Source organism: Mycteria americana, chromosome Z (genome assembly GCF_035582795.1).
Source record: "Mycteria americana isolate JAX WOST 10 ecotype Jacksonville Zoo and Gardens chromosome Z, USCA_MyAme_1.0, whole genome shotgun sequence".
Classification (NCBI taxonomy): Eukaryota; Metazoa; Chordata; class Aves; order Ciconiiformes; family Ciconiidae; genus Mycteria; species Mycteria americana.
In genome coordinates, this window is record NC_134396.1 from 46,633,370 (window position 1) to 46,651,625 (window position 18,256).

Below are 18,256 nucleotides of genomic sequence, written 5' to 3' on the forward strand. Positions count from 1 at the left end.
GTGCTGTTAAATGGAACATTTAGTTTCCTTCTGAGGTCATGCTTCCTTGGGTGATGAAGTATTCATAAGATCCTGGTACAAACATGGGGCAAATCCAAGCCACCTATTTTCTGCCCTGCTGACAGTTTCTGGCAGGAGTCGTGAAGGTTAAGAAGCATTTCTCCTGCTTCTGGGGCAAGTCAGCTGGCCATCACTCCATAGGTACATGCATTTGTGGAGGAAACGGATGTCAAAGGTTGTGCCTGTTTTCCCCCCTGGAGCTGCCTCTTCCACGGTGCAATGCTTGCAAGTGCAGGTGACACCCATGTGAAACCTGTGTGGTTCTCAGAGTGGCCTGGATTCTTTTTTCCCCCTTCCCCCCCCCCCCCCCCCCCCCGCCTTTTACCTTTTTGTTGTTATTGTGTTTGCTGTCTGAATCAGAGGGAAGCATTGAAGGGTGGTTGTTTTTCTTTTTTTATGCACATCTCTGGGGGAGTGCTGGGTGGTGAGGGGTTTATTTCGGTGGTGTTGTCTCTAAGCACACTCACTGCAGGGACAGAGGCAGGGGTTGTTTGCAGCTGATCTGAGAGAGCTGGTAGGCTTTGCACCAGTGCTTGGTTCACCTCCCTGTGGGTTTCTGTCACAGCTGTGCAGAATTTTAGGTTTTTGGTGCTTTTATGGATTTGTTTGAGATGCTGCTCTTTTCTGTAGCTACATTTGGCAGCTTTAACTTAAGGAACTTGGTGGTCTGTGTTAGCGGGTGACTACTGTGTGGCTCACTTAATTTCTGTCAGCCCTGTGGGCAGTAGACGATAGTTCCTAAGAGGAGGAATGCAAGAAAAGAAACTTTTTCCCCTGGAGACTATAGTGCTTTGCCAGGAAATGCCACAGCTAGTCCGTGACACAGAGCTGTTTTCAGATATGCTGAGAGGAAAATTAAGATGGGTAATGGCATCTCTTCACTTGCAACGCTGATCAGGATAAAGGGGGCATGGTTTCTTTGCATCCCTGTTATTATCAAAGAGGTAGTTTTCATTAAACCTGTGGTCTCCCACCATTCTCAGCAGGGCACTTATCTTAGGAGTGGTTTATTTTGGCTCAAGATGCAGCATGGATCCCAGAGAGGTACAGTGAAAGCAGGATTGAGTTGGTCTTCCACCAGCCAGTAGGGCTTTGTCGCTCTGCTCACCGGAGGGGCTTACTGATGTAAAAAGTCAGTAATAAAGACTTGTGACTGTGACTACAAGCCAGCTGGTTGTGGACGTGCTTTTAGCCTGCTCCTCATGTAAAGTAAAACATACAGACTTCAGTTGCCCTCATGGGGTCATACAAGCAATGCTTGTGTTTTTCTGGTGCTATGAGTTGATGTGCCTTGCTTCATGGTTGAGGTGGTCTAAAAGCACATGCTTATGTAGCTACAATAGCCTAGTTGACATGGGATAGCTTTCTGGGCTGTAGTAATTTGACCACTTTCTATTGTAAGGATAATTTTCCATATTGTAAGAGAAATCAGAGTCATCCCCAGGGATTCCTTCAGAGCCTATAGCACAGGTGTATGTACTACAATATAAACTATAAGAAAATGAAAGATTCTTTCTCAAAGACATCAACAGATTTTTTTTTTTGCTGGTAAATTCAGATTGGGATAAAACCCAGCATCTCTGTAAATGTCTGGTAATAATGTACTGTGGTTGGTGGAGAGTAGGAGTTTCTCATGGGGAAAGCTAGGTAGATAATTTTGGTTAATAATTTTGAAATTTTCTGTCCGTATCCATCATTCTCCCACCATACCTGCTGTTACCCTGTTAGGGTTCCTGTTGACTGGTTGCTTATGCATGTAGAAATGAAGTGGTTGCTTTAGTATTTCTGCTGTTTACAGGGATGGCAGTTGAAGACATTTAGATTTAATCTTGATTGTCAAATCCTGCTGGTCAGCAGACCTCAGAAATCATTATCTTAATATCGCAGGAATGCCAGTTCAATAATGTTACTGTTGATCAGTTGCTGAGCTCTAGTTCTGTAGCCATTGTGTATGAGTAGCTTATCCAGCAGAATTAACTTTCCCCTCCCTTTCTGTTTTGGGGAGAGGAAAAAAAACAAGGGTGAAGGAAGAAGGAAAGCAATCTTATGGAAGATATAATGTTGTTTATTTAACAAACAGTATTTAATAGCAGCATTAAATAGTGCTGCTTTTTTGTGCTACACAAATATGTTACTGGCTCTTGAGAGTATATTTCAGGTAATTGATGTGTGTGTGTTTATGTATTTTGTTGGCTTTTGTTGTTGGTATTTTTGTCACTGGGATCAGGCTTGAATGATGCTAATGGATTCTTGCAGCTTTGTGAGGACATTGGAGTTCTTCAGACACAATAACGTGGTCCTTGGGTTTGGTCCCTAAAAACCAGTATTGATTTCACTTTGAATTCCACAGCTTTTCTTTTTGTGTTGTTGATTTGCTGAATGACTTTAGGAGGACCAAGCAAGGACTGAGTACATGTGGCCTCTCAGGGAAACTTGACTGGTGGGAGGAAGAGATGAGAAGGAGCTTATTGCACAATAAGTTGGAATAGCTGCCTGTTTCCTCTATGGGGGATGTGGTCTGCCATAGTGCCTGTGAGAGGTGAAAAGCTTTTGGGTTGCTTTAAAAGGGTGAGATGGAAGGAATAGTAGAGACTCCGTTTTTTCCTTCCTGCATCTGTTTTGGCCCAAAGTTTCAAATTCTCCTGCTGGTTTATGGTTTGCTCCTTACAGGTGCTGGTAGGGAAAGTCCATAAATAGGGTCACCATCCTTTCAGTCACCCCAGTGGTGTCACTGGGCTGTTCAGACTAAATTCTGACTGAATATCTGCATTCTGCCCCTTTCCCACCACCTCTTTGGTGGCCTCTAGTCATGGGGAAGATCATGGCTTCTTGACACACCTGGAGGGTCTCCTGGGTGTGGACAGCTTTGATTTTTGTGGTATTGCACAGCTATATCAGCCCCTCTAAAAAAAAATCCCTTCTATCCCTCTATTTATGTTAACAACCCACTACTCTTCTCCCTCAGAAATCCCTGTTGCTCAGTTACAGACAGAAATCAATCCTGTATGCATGCTAATTTCTAAAATGGTGGGACTTCTCTAATGTTGAAGAGTGGTCTTTCCCCAGAAGACGACAGGGGACTGTCGTAACTGTATACGCAGGCCTACTGGCTCAGTCAGGAGTACAAGACCGTATTATCACTTGCAGATGAAAATCAGGGGCACTGATGAAATACGAGCTGAAGACATTTAAGGCTTCAAAAGCATGATCTTAGGAGGCGCTCTCTTTTGGAGACTGTGAGCTGAGAGAGAAGTGTTTTCCATACTCCATTGGAAAAAAAAAAAAACATTGGACAAGATGCAGCCTGTCACCCTTGGCATTTTGGACTGCTGCTCGGTTACAGCTGAACCAGACCTGTTCCCTCGTGAATTAATGTTCCTGTCCTGCCTGAGGATCTGCTAACCTCAGTGCAGAGGATGCTAGGTGGAGAACTGCTGCACTTAGGCAGCAGCGATGGTGCTGTGCTGTGGGCAACGGAAGAGAAATGTTGCTGTGATTCAGTCTAGCTTGTGTTTAATAATGAAATTGTGCTGCGTAATTCACATTGGCCTAGGTCTGCTTGTGATATTTAGGGAATATAATTATTTCGGATGTGTTGAGGGTGCTTGGGGAGGTGGCCTTATAAATCCAAGAGAAAGAATAATCTGCTAGGCAGGGGGCTGGTAGGATAGGGAGTGATTTGTGGCCATTTACGTAGCACCTGTCGGGACCTGCTGCTTAGCTCATCTGGAGCCGTTTGATTGCAGTGAAAATTTCCTCTAAGAAGAGATTTTCTTTGAAAAGCTTTTCCACTAGCAGTGGATAATTTCAGATGGGTTAAGTAACATAAAACCTTTTCTGGGAAGTGGCACAAATAACTTAGAGCATGCAATTGCTTGTTGCTAGAGAAAAAGGGTCCTCTGTTCCTTCAGGTACCCCCTAGCAATGACAGGTTTGTGTAAAAAGGCTGGAGCAGGCCTGGGATTTGATCTTAATGGGGTGGGCTGTTGACCTGACTGTTGTGGAAATGAGAATGCATTTTGCTTGTTTGCCAGGTGGGAAAAAGTCTGTACCTCAAGCAGGACAGAGGCAGGATCTGTGGGGAATCAGAAGTTTGTCACCCCAGGAACAGTTTTTATATGGATATTGAGGTCCCTTGTTCCCTGTTCCACTGACCGTTCTCCTTCAGTATGGTCCACACCGATTGCAATCTGTGGGCAGGATTTGCATCTGTAGCATCCTTGGGGGTAACACAAGCACAGGGTGACTGCTGACCGAAGGGCTGCTGCGTACTGAGGAGGCAGCAATGTCTTCTACGAGAAAAAACGCACTAGGACGATAATGTGGCTGTCCAGCCATTTGCCCACTAAGGATGTAAATCCCTGATTGCAAGAGGCTGGGAAGGTGTAACGAGGGGAAAAGCACACTCAATTCATCTGCTTCTTATCTACTCCTGGGTGCTGTCATGCATGTGATGTAGGGTGAGAAGACTCTTGCTCTGCCTTAACATGGCTCGCTGACACTGGATGGGACTGGGGCGTGAACGGGCGCTGGAGCCCCTTCACTCAGCCCTCAGCTGCCCGATGTATTTCAGCGCGGGACGTTTGCATCGGTGTGCCAGGGCAGCAGCCCCTCGTCCCTGGCCGCACGCGCAGACTTGCAGCTCCCTGTGCGTTGTGGTGGGAACAGGACGAGAGGCTCTGGTGTCCTCCCAGACCGCGACCCCGCTGCTGCTGGCCTCGCCCTGCCTGGTGGGCTGCTGGTACAGGGTGGGTTGCTGAACCCGGTGGTAGCCCGCGGTGAGGTCCCCGTGCCATGCAGTCTTCCAGCTCCTTGTGTTCCCTCTGCACAAGCTGTTTTGCCTCTTCTGAGTTCGGGATGATGTCCCCGTTGTCCACTTCTGCGCTGGCGCCTGCATGAGCTGCTCCACCTGCCCTGGCATGTGCCGGCAGCTGCCACGACCCCGTGCTGAGCAGAGCAGAGATCTCTCCCTCTCTCATCGGAGCAGGTTGCCATGGCAATGCACAGTCTGCTGCGCTCTGGGTCTCCAGGAGCCAGAAATGATGGTGCTTTTGCAACATTGAGGTAAACATCTCTCTCTTCCCTTATATAGCGCATCCGCCCCTGGTAAGAGCGCGGCTGCCATTGGCACCGGCCTCCCCTCACCCCCTGCGCGGGGGAGAGCAGCTCCAGGCGCCGGGAACGCGCCTGACCCGCGGAGCCGGGCTCGCGTGGGTTGGAGCGGTGCCTCCGGCGTGTGTGGGCCATGGCAGTGGCCCTCCCATTGCTGGGTGGTGTGGGTTTCCCACTGGGGAGGAACAGGGTACTGCTCGGGAGCGGCATCGCTCAGGGGGTCAGCCGCCGGAGTGTGCGGTTTGCTCACAGAGGGGTACAGCTACAGCTTTCATGGATGCTGAGGGGAGAGACGGGTCCCCAGCTGCTTGCTTACAGGTCTGCCACTCGTTTGCACTGGTCACCTTGGGGGAGTCACCTCTTTTCCCCTAAGCCCCTCGTAGAGCGTGAAAGTGGTCTTGCTCTCCCTTGCCCCCTGGGAAGGCACCCCAAGGACTCTGGCTAACGAGTGCAAACGCTTAGAGTTGTGGAAACTTGCTGGTGCATCTCTCTGGGGCTTGCCAGAACTTCGTTGTGGTGCTGTGGGCTTTCACGCGTTTCTCCAGTGCTTTGGGAATCCATCGGTATTTCTCACACCCAGAAGCCTGTAGCTGGCAGGTGACTGAAGACCCTTTTTACGGTGTCCTTTGTTATTGCAGGCAGTAATGAGCATGGCAGGCTGTTGCAGGCAGGGAAGTGTGGCCCTGCGAACTGAAAATGAATCTCTTGCTTGATCTGCTGGCGTTTGTTCCAGCATCTTTCTCTCCACCTCTCTCCCTCTTGCTGTTGGTGTGTGTATGAAGAGGGAGTCGATGCTGGAGAGGGGAGTGGAGCAGGGGAGGAGTTTCTATCAGCCTCTTTTTTTTTTTTTTTTTTTTTTTTTCCTTCCCCCTGTCCAGTGACGTGAGCAATGCCTGGAACAATCAGGCTGGCTCCAAACAGTGTGCCTGAAGATGCTGGAGAAAACAGCCTAGTGCGCTTTAAGCAAACACTGATTGCTTGAGCCTGGGCTCTCCAGACGTAACCTTTTCCAGTTCCTCTGCAGAGGATTGGGAAGTGCCATTAGCTTTCTTCTCCCCCATCCCATACGCTCACTTTTGGAAATGATCGGAGTTAACAGTGTTCAGAGCACCAGCAAAGTCCGGGTGAGAGCCACAGGTTCGGTGAAATACTCCCGAGAAGAATCTCTCTGGCGGCAGTCCCATCGGTCAAAATCTATGAAAATCTCCAATTCCTCTGAGTTTTCTACTAAAGAAAGCAAGGTAAATAACTGAATATTCATAGTGTTTCTCTTTGCTAGGAGTGGAGGTGGTGTTGTTGAAAAGGTTACGCTCTGCAGGAATTAAGGGCTCTGGATGGTCTGTGGTGATCACAGAATTGCTGTCAGGTCAGAAAATCTCTAGGCTTGAGGAGAGGCTTGAAGGTGAAAAAGGTCTGATGTGCGATAGCGATCAGGTCTTAGAGGAATGCCCTGTCACTGAGCTTGGTGCAATAGTAAACAGTGAAAACTTGCTAGTGAGAATGCTAATTGGAGCTCTGCTCTCAGGAAAGGTGCCAGAGTTGGTAAGTGATGTCGTTGGGATTATCTGTTTAATGGGAATGATTTTCCATAGAAAAATAGTTTTTGCTCCTTCTCTACAGCTCTGTGGTTTAGTAGGTGTAGGTGCTTGGTAAAAATACCATCTCACTTGCATGCATGATTAAATATTGCCGTCAAGTATTTATTAGGAAGGCATCACTTGTGTGTTTATAGGAATACATTAGTGTACTGTAGTGGTCGGTAGCACAGGCTATGCCCAGCTGCTACACTGGCTGTGTGCAGCATCTCCTCGCCCAGCCCAGTTGTTCGGTTTCTAGGCAAACAGCCCCCACTCCATGCAGTATCGCTTCTTTCCTCATTCCTCGCTCCCGCTCAATAACTGAGAGGCACTCGGGAACCCCTGGCAAGAGCTTTAATCTCCCTCCCAAAGGTGCTCCATGTTTCCAAGGGCTGGATGAACTTCATGCAGTGACCGAATATGCCTCTAATTTCATTCCTGCTGCAAATTGACTCTGCCTTGGGATTAGAAGATATAACCATTTGCAAAGGTGTGTTGAATGAGGCTGAAATATTTCAGAGCATCAGCTAAAGGCATTTAACCATGTCTTGTGCCTGTGTGCAAGCAAACAAGCAGGCACATGCATGGATCTTCCTGTACTGTCCCTTCCCTAAATCTCATATCTGTCCTGAGAGAAACCTCCTCTGCTACGGTGAAAAGATCCCAGTGCTGCACAGTAGTTCCTAGCAGATCACTCTCTGCTGGCTTACAGGTTGTATGGTATTTCAGACCCTCAGATGCAGAGCTTTAATCACGGAGTAATGCAAATAGAAATAAATGAAGTATTTTATTCAGTCCAGTTTCAGGAACCTCTGTTTTGAGGGCCTTATTGACCATAACTAAGAAATAGTGTACTGCTAAGGTTGTGGCAGAGAAATAACATGGCCATCATTCTCAGGCTGTTGCTGATGCAGTATCTGCTACTCCAGCAAATGCCAAAGTAAAGGCTGCACCTTGCAGGTGCCCTGGGACCCTGCTCTTGTGATCAGTTTCACCCTAGGCATGGGAATAATTGCACGGTATTCAGTGGGAGGATTCATGTACAAAAAGTCTCTGCATATGGTGGAGACTTGGGTCTTTTGACACTGAGTGAATCACTTAATCTCTGTTCCCCCTCCCAGGCTTTGTGTCCACTGTGTATGCATGGTGTATATCCTCAAGGCAGGGACTTTCTCCCAGGGATGGTGTCTGACAGTTAGCTAGCTACTGCAGTAATGAATGAGGAATGAACTCTGTGTTCATCCCTCTGTGGGATTCACATTTCTGCCTCCTGAATGCTGTAGGTTGTTGTGTGAGAGATACCCACTTCTCCTCCTAAAGAGAAGCTCAGTAAGTTGGGAAGCATACTGCAGCTTTGTTTTTGTTTGTAGTGCTGTTTCCTTATTTCAAACAAAGGTATTTGTGGCTGTGGAGCATCTAAGACCTGTAAAAAGCTGTGTTACGGAGGGCTGAGAAGACCCTTATATGCCCATCAGTGACGCCTGCCCAGTTGACAAGATGACAAGCAGCTCTGCCACTGATTGGTCTTGTGATTTTGGGCAGCCCTGTTCTTTCCATATGTCTGTTCCCCCTTCTGTTCTTTGTCTGCCCATCTATTTTGCTAAGATGTCACTGATTTAGAGAACTGATTTATATTTGAGCTTTAGTTCTTCTGTTGTGTTGGTGGAAGAGACCTGGAAGTTGTTGCCAATGGGTAGTGTTGCAAAGGAGGTCTTTTTATCAGTGTAAGTCTGCATGTTTGTGCTTGTACATCACCTCTCACAAAATGTCTTTGGTTCTAGGCTGGGCTTTCTGGACGGTGGTGCCATGTAGATCCACTCGGTCTGAAGCAGGGCTTGATTTGTAGACTTGTCCTCTTCAATATTTCTGTGGGTGTGTTTCCCCCTTTGTGTCTGGACTGCCTTGGATTTTATCTGCTCCCCGTACAAAGTAATTACAATGCTCAAGACCTGTTTCTGTGACTGCTTCAGCTGACTTAGGGCAGGAGACAGATTTAACCCATTTGTGCCTCAGAAACATACTCCTCTGATACTTTGCACTTACATGACTCAGCCTATTTTGCTGACCTAGAGAATATTGTATATCCTCATGCTCTAGCCAGTATGAACAAGGCACCAATATGGTGCCTGTGTATGAGGTCTGCCTGCTGCCAGCATTGAAGAAGCTAGGTAGCCCAAGGACCCATCATCTCCTTGAAAAACATCAGGTGGTGCTTCTGCGCACGCGTGTATACGTGCATGCATACGTGTATAGGCTCCACTAGGTGATGCATCCTGGGTGTGTGTTATAGGCAGGTATCACAGCCTCAGGCCAGCAGGATAACCTGCGAGAAGGATACTGTGAATTGATGTACTGCTCTCGGGGGAGTAGGCTCAAGCCCAGCATGCATGCAAGGTGAGTCAAAGGACCTTAGGATCACCTGTGTGACCCAGCGTGCTCAGCAGTCTCTCCTCCCGACAGACTGTTTTCCTGCAGCCATGGACTGAATTGCAGAGTGCCTGCGCCTGTCCTGCCTGCAAATGCACAAGGCCAATAAAACAATTTCTGAAATAGCCTGTGTAGGTGCTCCACGATCAAGAAACGCTGCTCTAGCCTTTTCTCTGTTCACCCATAATAATTCAGGATGCTGCCTTTACCAGTAACACTGATGAAACACTCCAGCAAGTACAGAACAAATCTTTTCTAGCAACCCCCGTGTATCAATTTTACAGAGGACGCATTTCTTGTGTGGCATTAATTTCTTGGCTCTCAGGAGCCCCAGCTAACCATCCCTTTCTGTTTTATGATGATATATCTGGCACAATCTTTCCTTCCTTTTTTCTTTCTCTCCCTCCCCCCCCCTTCTCCATACAAACCAGATTTTTAACAGAGGAGTTTCTCTTAGAAATGTTCTCCTCCAGTTGGTGACGCACTTGAAATTCCCTGGGTGAAATGATCTCCTTTCCTTCCCCCTAAAACATTCCTATCAACCCTATCTCCACCCACACCAAAACAACATTCATCGGTTCCATATGCTGCTGAACAGCTCTGTGCTGTTTTATGAATAATGTATGCCGGCTTGTTAGAAGAACGTTTGTTGTACAAACCAGTGGAATTTGAAATTGAGAGTGATATCAGCAGACATGCCATGCCGTGCACTAACCCACAGGCTTCTTGGGGTACTACTCTGGCATCCTTGCTGCATCCTCGTCAGAAGGGGGAAAATGCGTGAGACATTGGGGGCATGTGGGCTTGATCCTGGCAAGGAGCTACAGGCACTCAGTGATCAGAGCCCTTATCCTCGCCTCGCCAGGTGTTACAGATCCGTGCATGAGGAGAGGAGAAAATGTCAAGATCTGGATTTTGGGGGAGGGTGGCAAATAGGAGATGGTGAAGTAGTGTAGATCTGTATGCAAGCAACAGTTCTGAGGGAGGGTCAACCTTCAGGCAATCACCTAAACAGCAAACCAGGAGTGGTACATAGCAATGTGTCGCACCCCATGCAAACCTGCCAGAAGGCAATGACACAGAGACACAGCTGGGTCCAAAGGACGGGCACATTAACACTTATCAGGACTGCATGCAGACACCTGTGATGTCTGGTATCTGTTGCCTCTGTTACGTGTTTTATTTTTGTAGGGTTCTGCTAATTTTGTTGTTTTCCCTCCCTCCAATAAACCACGTATGGTGGGAGCCAGGGCTGGCTGCTCTGGTCGCAGAGGCAGAGCTGATGGACCAGTGCTGAGTGACTGGTGGAGATGCTGAACTTCGGACTGAGCATTTCTGACTGCAAAGACTGAGCACGTCTTTGCCCAGAGGTGTGACTGGGGCTTCCTTGGCTGCCTGGGATCAACGGTGCTGTTACCAGCTGGAGGCGAAGAAGAAATGTCCCCAGGCAGGGCTTCTTCTGACAGTGGCTGCAGGGGAGGGTGGCAGGGGCCTGCGTCAGAGAGCACAAGTGCATCCCTGTCCTGGGGGCTGCAAAAGCCAGCCGGGATACCTCTTGTAATGGTCAGATGGTCGTTCCCCCAACGACGACTCCAGAAATCAGGGTGGAACTGGGTGTGAGCAGAGAGCCTGGGAAACAAAAACTGGAGAAGACAGTCTGGGTCGTCCCTGCTGGCTCTCTGAACTCTCTTTTGGTTTTGCCTGTTTACCTGTTCACGGCAGGCATTTCTGGCTCCTCTTTTGTTCATGGAGCAGGTATAAGAAATACCTGCGGTGTATTCCTTTCCCTCTTGGCAGGCTTTTCTGGATGGGCTAGTGTGTACAGAAAGTCAGTAGCCTGCTTCAAGATCCAGCCCTGTGTTGCCTTTCGAGGCTCTCACAGTGCCCCAGGACCTCTTGCACCCTGCTGGCCAGGCTTTGGGGACCCTGTGCCTACTTGTTACCCAGATGATTTACTGAGATGAGTATCTGGGTAATTCATTATGTCTTTGTCCCTTTGTGCACACCTGGTTGTGCCTTTCTTTTGTTCACTGCTTCTGCATGCAGAGGCTGAGTCACAGCATAGCTGGCAGTCGGCAGGTGCCGAGAGCAGCCTGTTTAAATGGGTCCAATGGCTCGTGCGTATGACAAGGTTTTGAGGGAGGTGAGGGTGGCAAGTGACCTTTCCTTCTTGGCAGCTTTGTAAAATAAACAGGAGTTTTCAGAAGCACTCCCTGCATAGTTTTGCTTCTCTTTCCAATTGGAATAAAAGTACCGACTGGTGAGAGCTTGTGAAAATCTGGATTTTTAGTTGACCTACCTGCTTACCAAAGGGAAAATGGGGATGGAATTCAGCAGCTTCTGACAGAGTTACAGGCTTCCACTTAAAAAAGGAAGTGTAAGTTTCGTGCCCAGTTTTTGAACAAATACAAACAAATCTTACAAATACATAACAAATCCCATTTGTTTTTTTCTACTGCGGACTTCTAAGGGTCAAATCGGAGATGCAGGAAACATCATTGGAGTTAAAATAAGGAAGGTGTCTAGGATGTTGCCTGCTATTCTGTTTTATGCAGCAGTTAATTTTTTAAATTTTTCCTTCAAAACTGTATTTGTTTCTCCAGGGAGCTTACAGCACTGTGGGGTCTCAGGTGTTGTGGACCCAGACATCAGCAATTCTCAGAAAATGGAAAGCTGTAAGGAGCAGGTTTTTGTGGTCCGGGTAAAAGAGCTTAAGAGTTGAAGCAATGAAGTTGGATACTGCTGAGGAGTCGGTAGCTGGGGGTTTGGATCCTGCCTACAGTAGCCTTGGGTGCCAAAAGAGATAGAAAGTCTCTCCCCATTCCAAGTGATATTGGTCCAGCTTGGAAGATGTGACCCGTGTAGTATTCGTGCTGGCGTTCCCTGCTGTGGTCCAGCCTCCAGTTTTCTGGCTTAGATAGCAAATTTGCCAACCACTTTCCAGGCTAGAAGGTAAGAAGCTGTGATTGTTGTCAAACTGTTAAAGTGCTTTCAATCAGAGCTTTTTTTTTTTTTTTTTTTCATTTCCCAGAGAGAAAACATGAGTTAATAAAACCTGTCCTTGCAGCTAGTTAAGTATGGTGGAAGTCATGTGCCCGCCATAATCTCTGATCAGCTTTGTTGCAATTTAGTGAAGCATTTAAGTGCTTGTCTCCAAGTTTGTTTGATTTAATCATACTCTGGAGAAATGTCTGCTGAAAAGAGCTACTATCTGAATCAGGGCCTTGGGAAACAGCCATGAAATAAATGATAGAGCAGGTGCTGGGCTGTACATGTCTGCTACTGGTTGCAAAACATGGGAGGAGGAAATTTTTCTTCTCCAGATCGTGCAAGAGCCCAGTAGACATCAGGAAAATGTTAAAGCTTAAATTGCTTTGGAGAGGGAATATAAAGCTGCTCTAAAAGGCTGGTGAGTACGGTGGCGAGTGCGCAGCCTGGCAGTAGTCTCTGCCAGAGAGGTGGGTTGGGGACCAGGCATGAGAACTCATGTATCGCTGTCCCTTGAGAGGTCTACTCACTGAGGTCTCACTGAACATGCTTGGTAGACACACCGAACATGCCCTGTATACATCTGCCCAGGCTGTGGATGCTCTCTAGGGTTTTCTCTTTCATTTTTGTAAATAGCAGAGACTTTCTGGGAGGCTATATTTGGTGCTCTGTGGGGGACACTGTGTCCTTCATCAGATGTATGCCATATGACTGGGTTAGTGTCTGTTACTCCCTAAAGAAGGAAGATGGAGGCTGGCTCATTAGTAAAGATCGGGACAAACACATGTCACTTTCCACAAAGCAAAAGCCTGGGGCATTTATTGTTCCCACACCAATCTGGAGTGCTGCTTTTGTATGTCCTGCACTTTGGCTGTAGTGATCCCTAGGGACTTTCTTAGCAGCAAAATCCCATAAAAAGCAGTACTGCACAGGGCAGGTGTTCATTTTCAGAGGTCGTGACCCAATCGTGTAGGCATTTGGGCCAGAGAGCAGCAAAAGGCATTTCTGATACCTCAGGCCAGGTTTTTGCTATGTTTCAAAAGCTCGTCCAGCCAGCTGTTGGGGAAAAAAATGCTACTTGTGAAAAAATGGGGAGGCAACTGGGGAAAAAATGCAGCCTCTTTGCCTTATATGTGGAAGTAGTTTTCTGGCTCAAAATGTAAGAGAATATTTTAGTCATAGTAGGAAGAAAAAGACAAATCAAAGCATAGGAGGGGGGCTTTGGCCAAATCATTAGAAACACAGTGGCTTCTAATAGAAAATATTGGGTGACCCCAGGGAATTGGTGTCAGCATCAGCTTGTGCAGAAAAATGGAGGTGTGTCTAATTCTGCTGGACTGCTGGCTGCATGGTAGGAGAAATGTTAGCCCTTTCTTTTGCTTTCTTCCTGCAGGGTGGTCTTAAAATCTCTTGATAGCTCTCACCTGAAAATTAAGCACAGTGCCTACAAACTGCCAGCAATGCCCTTTCCTTCACCTTTGTCTGGCTGTTTGCCTTTGGATCAGAGCTCCTTATATAAGTTTGGAGAAGATAGGATAAGTAGAAATAGATAGTGAAAACCCCAGAGTTGGAAATATTTCATCATATTGCTTGAATAGCGCAACAAAGCCCTGTTAGCGGTGGGGACCCCTCTCTGCTAGCTCAGTGTAAGTAGGATGTGGGATGGTTCCTGGTGGTCATATCTGTTCCGTTGCTCTGAGAAACCTTCTTTTATGGTACACTCTGACTAAAAGTTGCTCTGTGTGTGTAGCATCAGCGTGGGGTGAGTTGTACCAGTGTGTTTGACCTGCTTGTGTATCATTCAATCGAGCCAGATTTTCACAGAGCTGAATATTAAGGATCTTCAAATAGACCATGCAAGATTCAGAAAGGAGCCAGTGGATCACAGGATGAGCAGCGGGATATGCTCATGGGATTCTCGTTGCAAGTTCAGCTGTGGCATATGCACAAGACTAGTTTCAACTCTTCAGTTTTCCAAATTATTTTTGTTTTGGGTCAGAGTTAAGGCTATTTAAATGCTAATGTTTCTGTTGAGCATGTCATAGCTATTATAGTATGTGATTTTCAGGCTTGTTCATACTTGATGTGCTACTTTTTGGTAATCATGTGCATCAACAGTTCTTCTACACGTTAACATATTTTGAGGCTGTGTAGGAGTTATGTGCCAGAGGGAGTAAATCTAGCTATGTATATAAGGTATATTACAAATGTGGATTATAAGTGTGAGAATCAGGGACATTCCATACCAAAATACTTCACTTGAGTCAAGTGGCCTATTTGAAGAACTTCATTAGCTTGTAGTAATAACAGGCATTTATCCATTGTATGCATCAGCCACTGGAGGGCTGAAATCAGACACACTTACCCAAGTGATGTACCTACTCCCTCTCTAAAGAAATCCATCCCAATTGTCTGATATCCACCCAGGCTTAAGTCAGCCTCCAGACCCTTTTCTTTGCAGGCTGGTATGAACAACAGAATTGTGACCTTAGGTGTCAAACCTACTGGCATCTTTCCTATGAATTGAAAGAGTAATGATGTTAACAGGCAGCATTCCAAGACACTGATCTTCAAGCACAAAAGGTGCTTATTGTTCTGTTTTGCACTTAGAAATGGGGCGTGTTTATGTTTGGGTGTGTGACTGGGGAAGTATTCAGGTGTCTGTGAGGCTCAGGGGCTTTGGATAGCCATTCTGGCATAGTTTTACAGGTAAGCCCATATGATGAAATCTTGGCCCCGTTAAAGTCAGTGACAAAGAAATCTCACTAACAATCAGGAATTAAATTGGACCTTGAATTTCAAGGCCGTAGTCTTGTGTTTTATGCAAACTTAACAGGGTTATTTTAAAAAACTCCAAACCACAAAACCCAAAAACTTGCCTGAGAAAATGACTGTACTCTCAAACCCTGCATTCTGGTATTTTTTCCTCAGATGAGATTTCTGCTCAAGAATTCTGCGTTACCAAGAGCAGATATGGTACTTCCTTGATCAGAGATAGCTCGCTTGCTGGTATTAGTTAGGTAATTTTCCTCAGCATATTAATGCATGTGTAGCAGGGGTCAAACAATAATCCCATCTCATTTCTCTCCCTTTGCAGGCCCTCTACAATTCAATCAAGAATGAGAAGCTGGAATGGGCAGTGTAAGTATACTGTGTAGAAATTAGGAGTTTAAAAATAGTACCTGTGTAGTAATCTGTTTATACGTCCTATGTCGCCATCTGAGTGGGCTCCAAAGCCTGTAGAAGATAGCCAGTGTACGTAATGAGTTTGCTTTTCTGTTAATGAATGACCTGGCAATACTGCCTCATCTGTTTCTCTAGCAAGGGGAGTTGGTAATGATAGGGGCCAACTGCATTTGTAAGGAAAGAGGATGTTTCATTTAGTAGGGAACTTCAGTCTGAAAAGAGAGAAATTAAATCCTCCGTTGTTCTTTGATTGCATAAATAAAACAGAAGTTGACTTCTCCCTTTATCTTTCAGTACATTGTGTCAGAACCACTGAATATAAACACACATCTTGGATTGAGTTTCCTGCTGTTGGTTTATTGTCTTGGTTTGTCTCCTGATTAACTATGGATAACTTGACAACAACCTAATATGAAAGATGGTAAATTGGACAAAGTCTGATATCCCCTGTCCTTAGCTGCTTTCGACAGGCTAACACTTGTTAACTACGGAAATACTGCAGATAAGAAAGAGCTTCAATTTCTGATTGTGTTAAATTGACATTTCTCTGTGCTAAGGTTTTATGTGGTCTAGGTATGCCAGCAAAGAGTAGAAGGGTCTGCTTTAGATTTTGCCACTTGCAAAACAGTGGATTTTGATGTAAAATAAAAGAATGATGTCTTTTATCTGTTTTGGCTGTACAAGATATTTACTTGTGTGGATTTACATATCTGAAACCTCACCTTCTTGAGAACAATGTATGTCTGGGATGCATGCTCCTGCACCTTTTGTGCTAGAAGTCCGAACAACTTCCATAGGTTTTGCAGGCCCATTGGCTTCTGATCTTCCTTGTTTTAAGTTCATCATCTGCAAATGAATTGCTTGTCAGGGTGTGCATCCTCACTTACAAGGGCTGCTGGTCCCAACTGGGATTGCAGCCCCTGTTCAGAAGTGTGTTAGATAATGTCAGAGTAGTGAGGAAGGTGTGCTGGTAAGGGGAACCACCAAGAAGTGCCATCTTTGAGCTTCATAAGAAGCACAGTGGGAGACATTTTCCCACAGTGGTCTTGGACCTGGAATACGCTGTGTGAATCTCACATGTCACAACACCAGAGCTGTTTGCAAGACACTCTCTCACAGGTACTTTAGACCCAGCAGAATCCATTATGTGACTTTCTCGATGTCAGAATTTTCCTCCAGCTCTTGGCAAAAGACCATACCATGTCTAATACACTTGGACAGCCTCCAGATGGGATCTGGCTCATGCCTGGCTCTGCTCCCATGAGCTTCAGTCAAGGTGATTTATGAGATAGCTTGCTCCTGTATAGGTAGTAACTGCTTCAGCACTTACATAGACCGATCCATATCCCTTGCTAATAAACTGGGGAAAAATTGCAAGCAGGCTGGGAAAGGGAGAAATCAGAATCCTCCTTAAATAAGGCTTTGGGATGTGGGTGTAAAGCGATCTTCTCCCAGCAGAATGTTTGAAGTGGCCAATTGTCCATTCCAGTCTGAAGCTCAGACAGATAGCTGCAACTGATGTGACAATTACTTTCCATGCTGTGAAACAAAGCTCATTCTGGGCATAGTCAAAGAGGTTGTGCCTTTACCTTTAGGGCCGAGAGTGCTGGCTGGAAGAGGGATCGTGAAGATGTCTCTCCTCGCTTTTAGAGAGATGTGTGGTTGGTGTAAAGTAATCGCCCCAAGGAGCCCCAGGACTGCCTGAGCTAGAGGGAGGAGGCACATCACTCTCTTGCTCTGCTGTCGTGATCTGCAGAGAAAGGTGGATAGGAAGGGGACATGGTCAGTTTTGCTGTGATGGGACTGAGGAAGATCCTCTCTCCTTTCCAAAGAGTATTCCTTTGCTTCCCTGATGCAGTTGACAGGGAAAGAAGTGGGAGGTAAGGCAAAGGTGGAAATATGGCTGCAAAATCCAGCATAAGTTCCCTCGTGATGCTGGCCTATTGAAGGAATGCCTTTCCTCCAGCCAGAATCCCTTTAAGGATCTAAGACTTTTCTGAGCTAAGCAACAGTTTAAGAGCTTCTCTGGCAGTATGTTATTTGGTGGACTGTCAGTAAGTCCATAGGCAGGGGAGCGTAACAGCAGTACGTAAGATGGGGGAAGACTGCTACATGATCCTTATCTTACTAGTTGCAAGCTAGGTATGTCATCGTCCTTAAATGGTTTGCTGTCCATTTCCAGTAGAATTACAGTCTGATCCAAAGCCCACAGAAAGAAAAGGCTACTGTTAATACCAATTTTGTACTCAAGAGAAGTGGCACCTTAATCAGCGGATATGCTCCAGAGACTTTCAGTAGGAGTATTCATTTATCCTTTATGAACAGGGAAGCACGAGTACAGGTCTGGAAGAAAGAACTGCATTACAGTTCTTTTTCTGCAGTAGTTCCAGGTTCAAGTTCTCCAAAAGGTTAAAAGTGAACCACATACCATGATCTGTAAAATAAACAGATCTGACCTTGAATTTACCCTGAACTGGTGAATGTGGGATCCTGAGTGCACACTCCTACTCCACACTGCACCCCCCAGATTTTTTGGTTACTTTTCACAATAGAACCATCAGAAAACGTTCTGCCATTTACTTGGCGTGCCATTTACTTTGCTTGCCATTTCCTCTTGCCTGCCTTGTTGTTCAGTGTCCTGGGAGAAAAGAGAAAAGCGGTATGGGAAAACTAATCATCAGAAATATGATTATTCTGTCTTTTGTCCCATTCCATATTTCCTCTCTACTGCTTACAGTTCTAGATCTCTCCTGTCTGTTGGACAGTGGTTCGTTTCTCTGAACAGCAAGTGAAGCACTAAGTAGTGATTGGACCTCGCTGAAGTCATTGGCAGAAGTTCCGACTGACTGCAGTGAAGCCACATACTGTTTCATCCAGTTAGTCCAATGCATCCTGTTTTCAGTGTG

At 46.2% G+C, this 18,256-nt stretch overlaps 1 protein-coding gene across 9 annotated transcripts in view; it reads left to right on the top strand.

Moving 5' to 3' along the window:
* LOC142402685 (PH and SEC7 domain-containing protein 3-like) overlaps nucleotides 1-18,256 on the top strand; it is a 115,667-nt gene that overhangs the window by 58,220 nt on the left and 39,191 nt on the right. For 6 of the 9 annotated variants that reach the window (XM_075488393.1, XM_075488396.1, XM_075488394.1 and 3 more), the window contains one exon: nucleotides 15,262-15,305. In XM_075488393.1, coding sequence (XP_075344508.1) covers nucleotides 15,262-15,305 — 44 coding nt within the window. Of the gene's footprint in view, nucleotides 1-2,449; nucleotides 2,538-6,070; nucleotides 6,414-15,261; nucleotides 15,306-15,644; nucleotides 16,118-18,256 lie in introns of those variants that run through there. The other 3 variants (XM_075488397.1, XM_075488402.1, XM_075488398.1) reach the window with 3 other exon arrangements.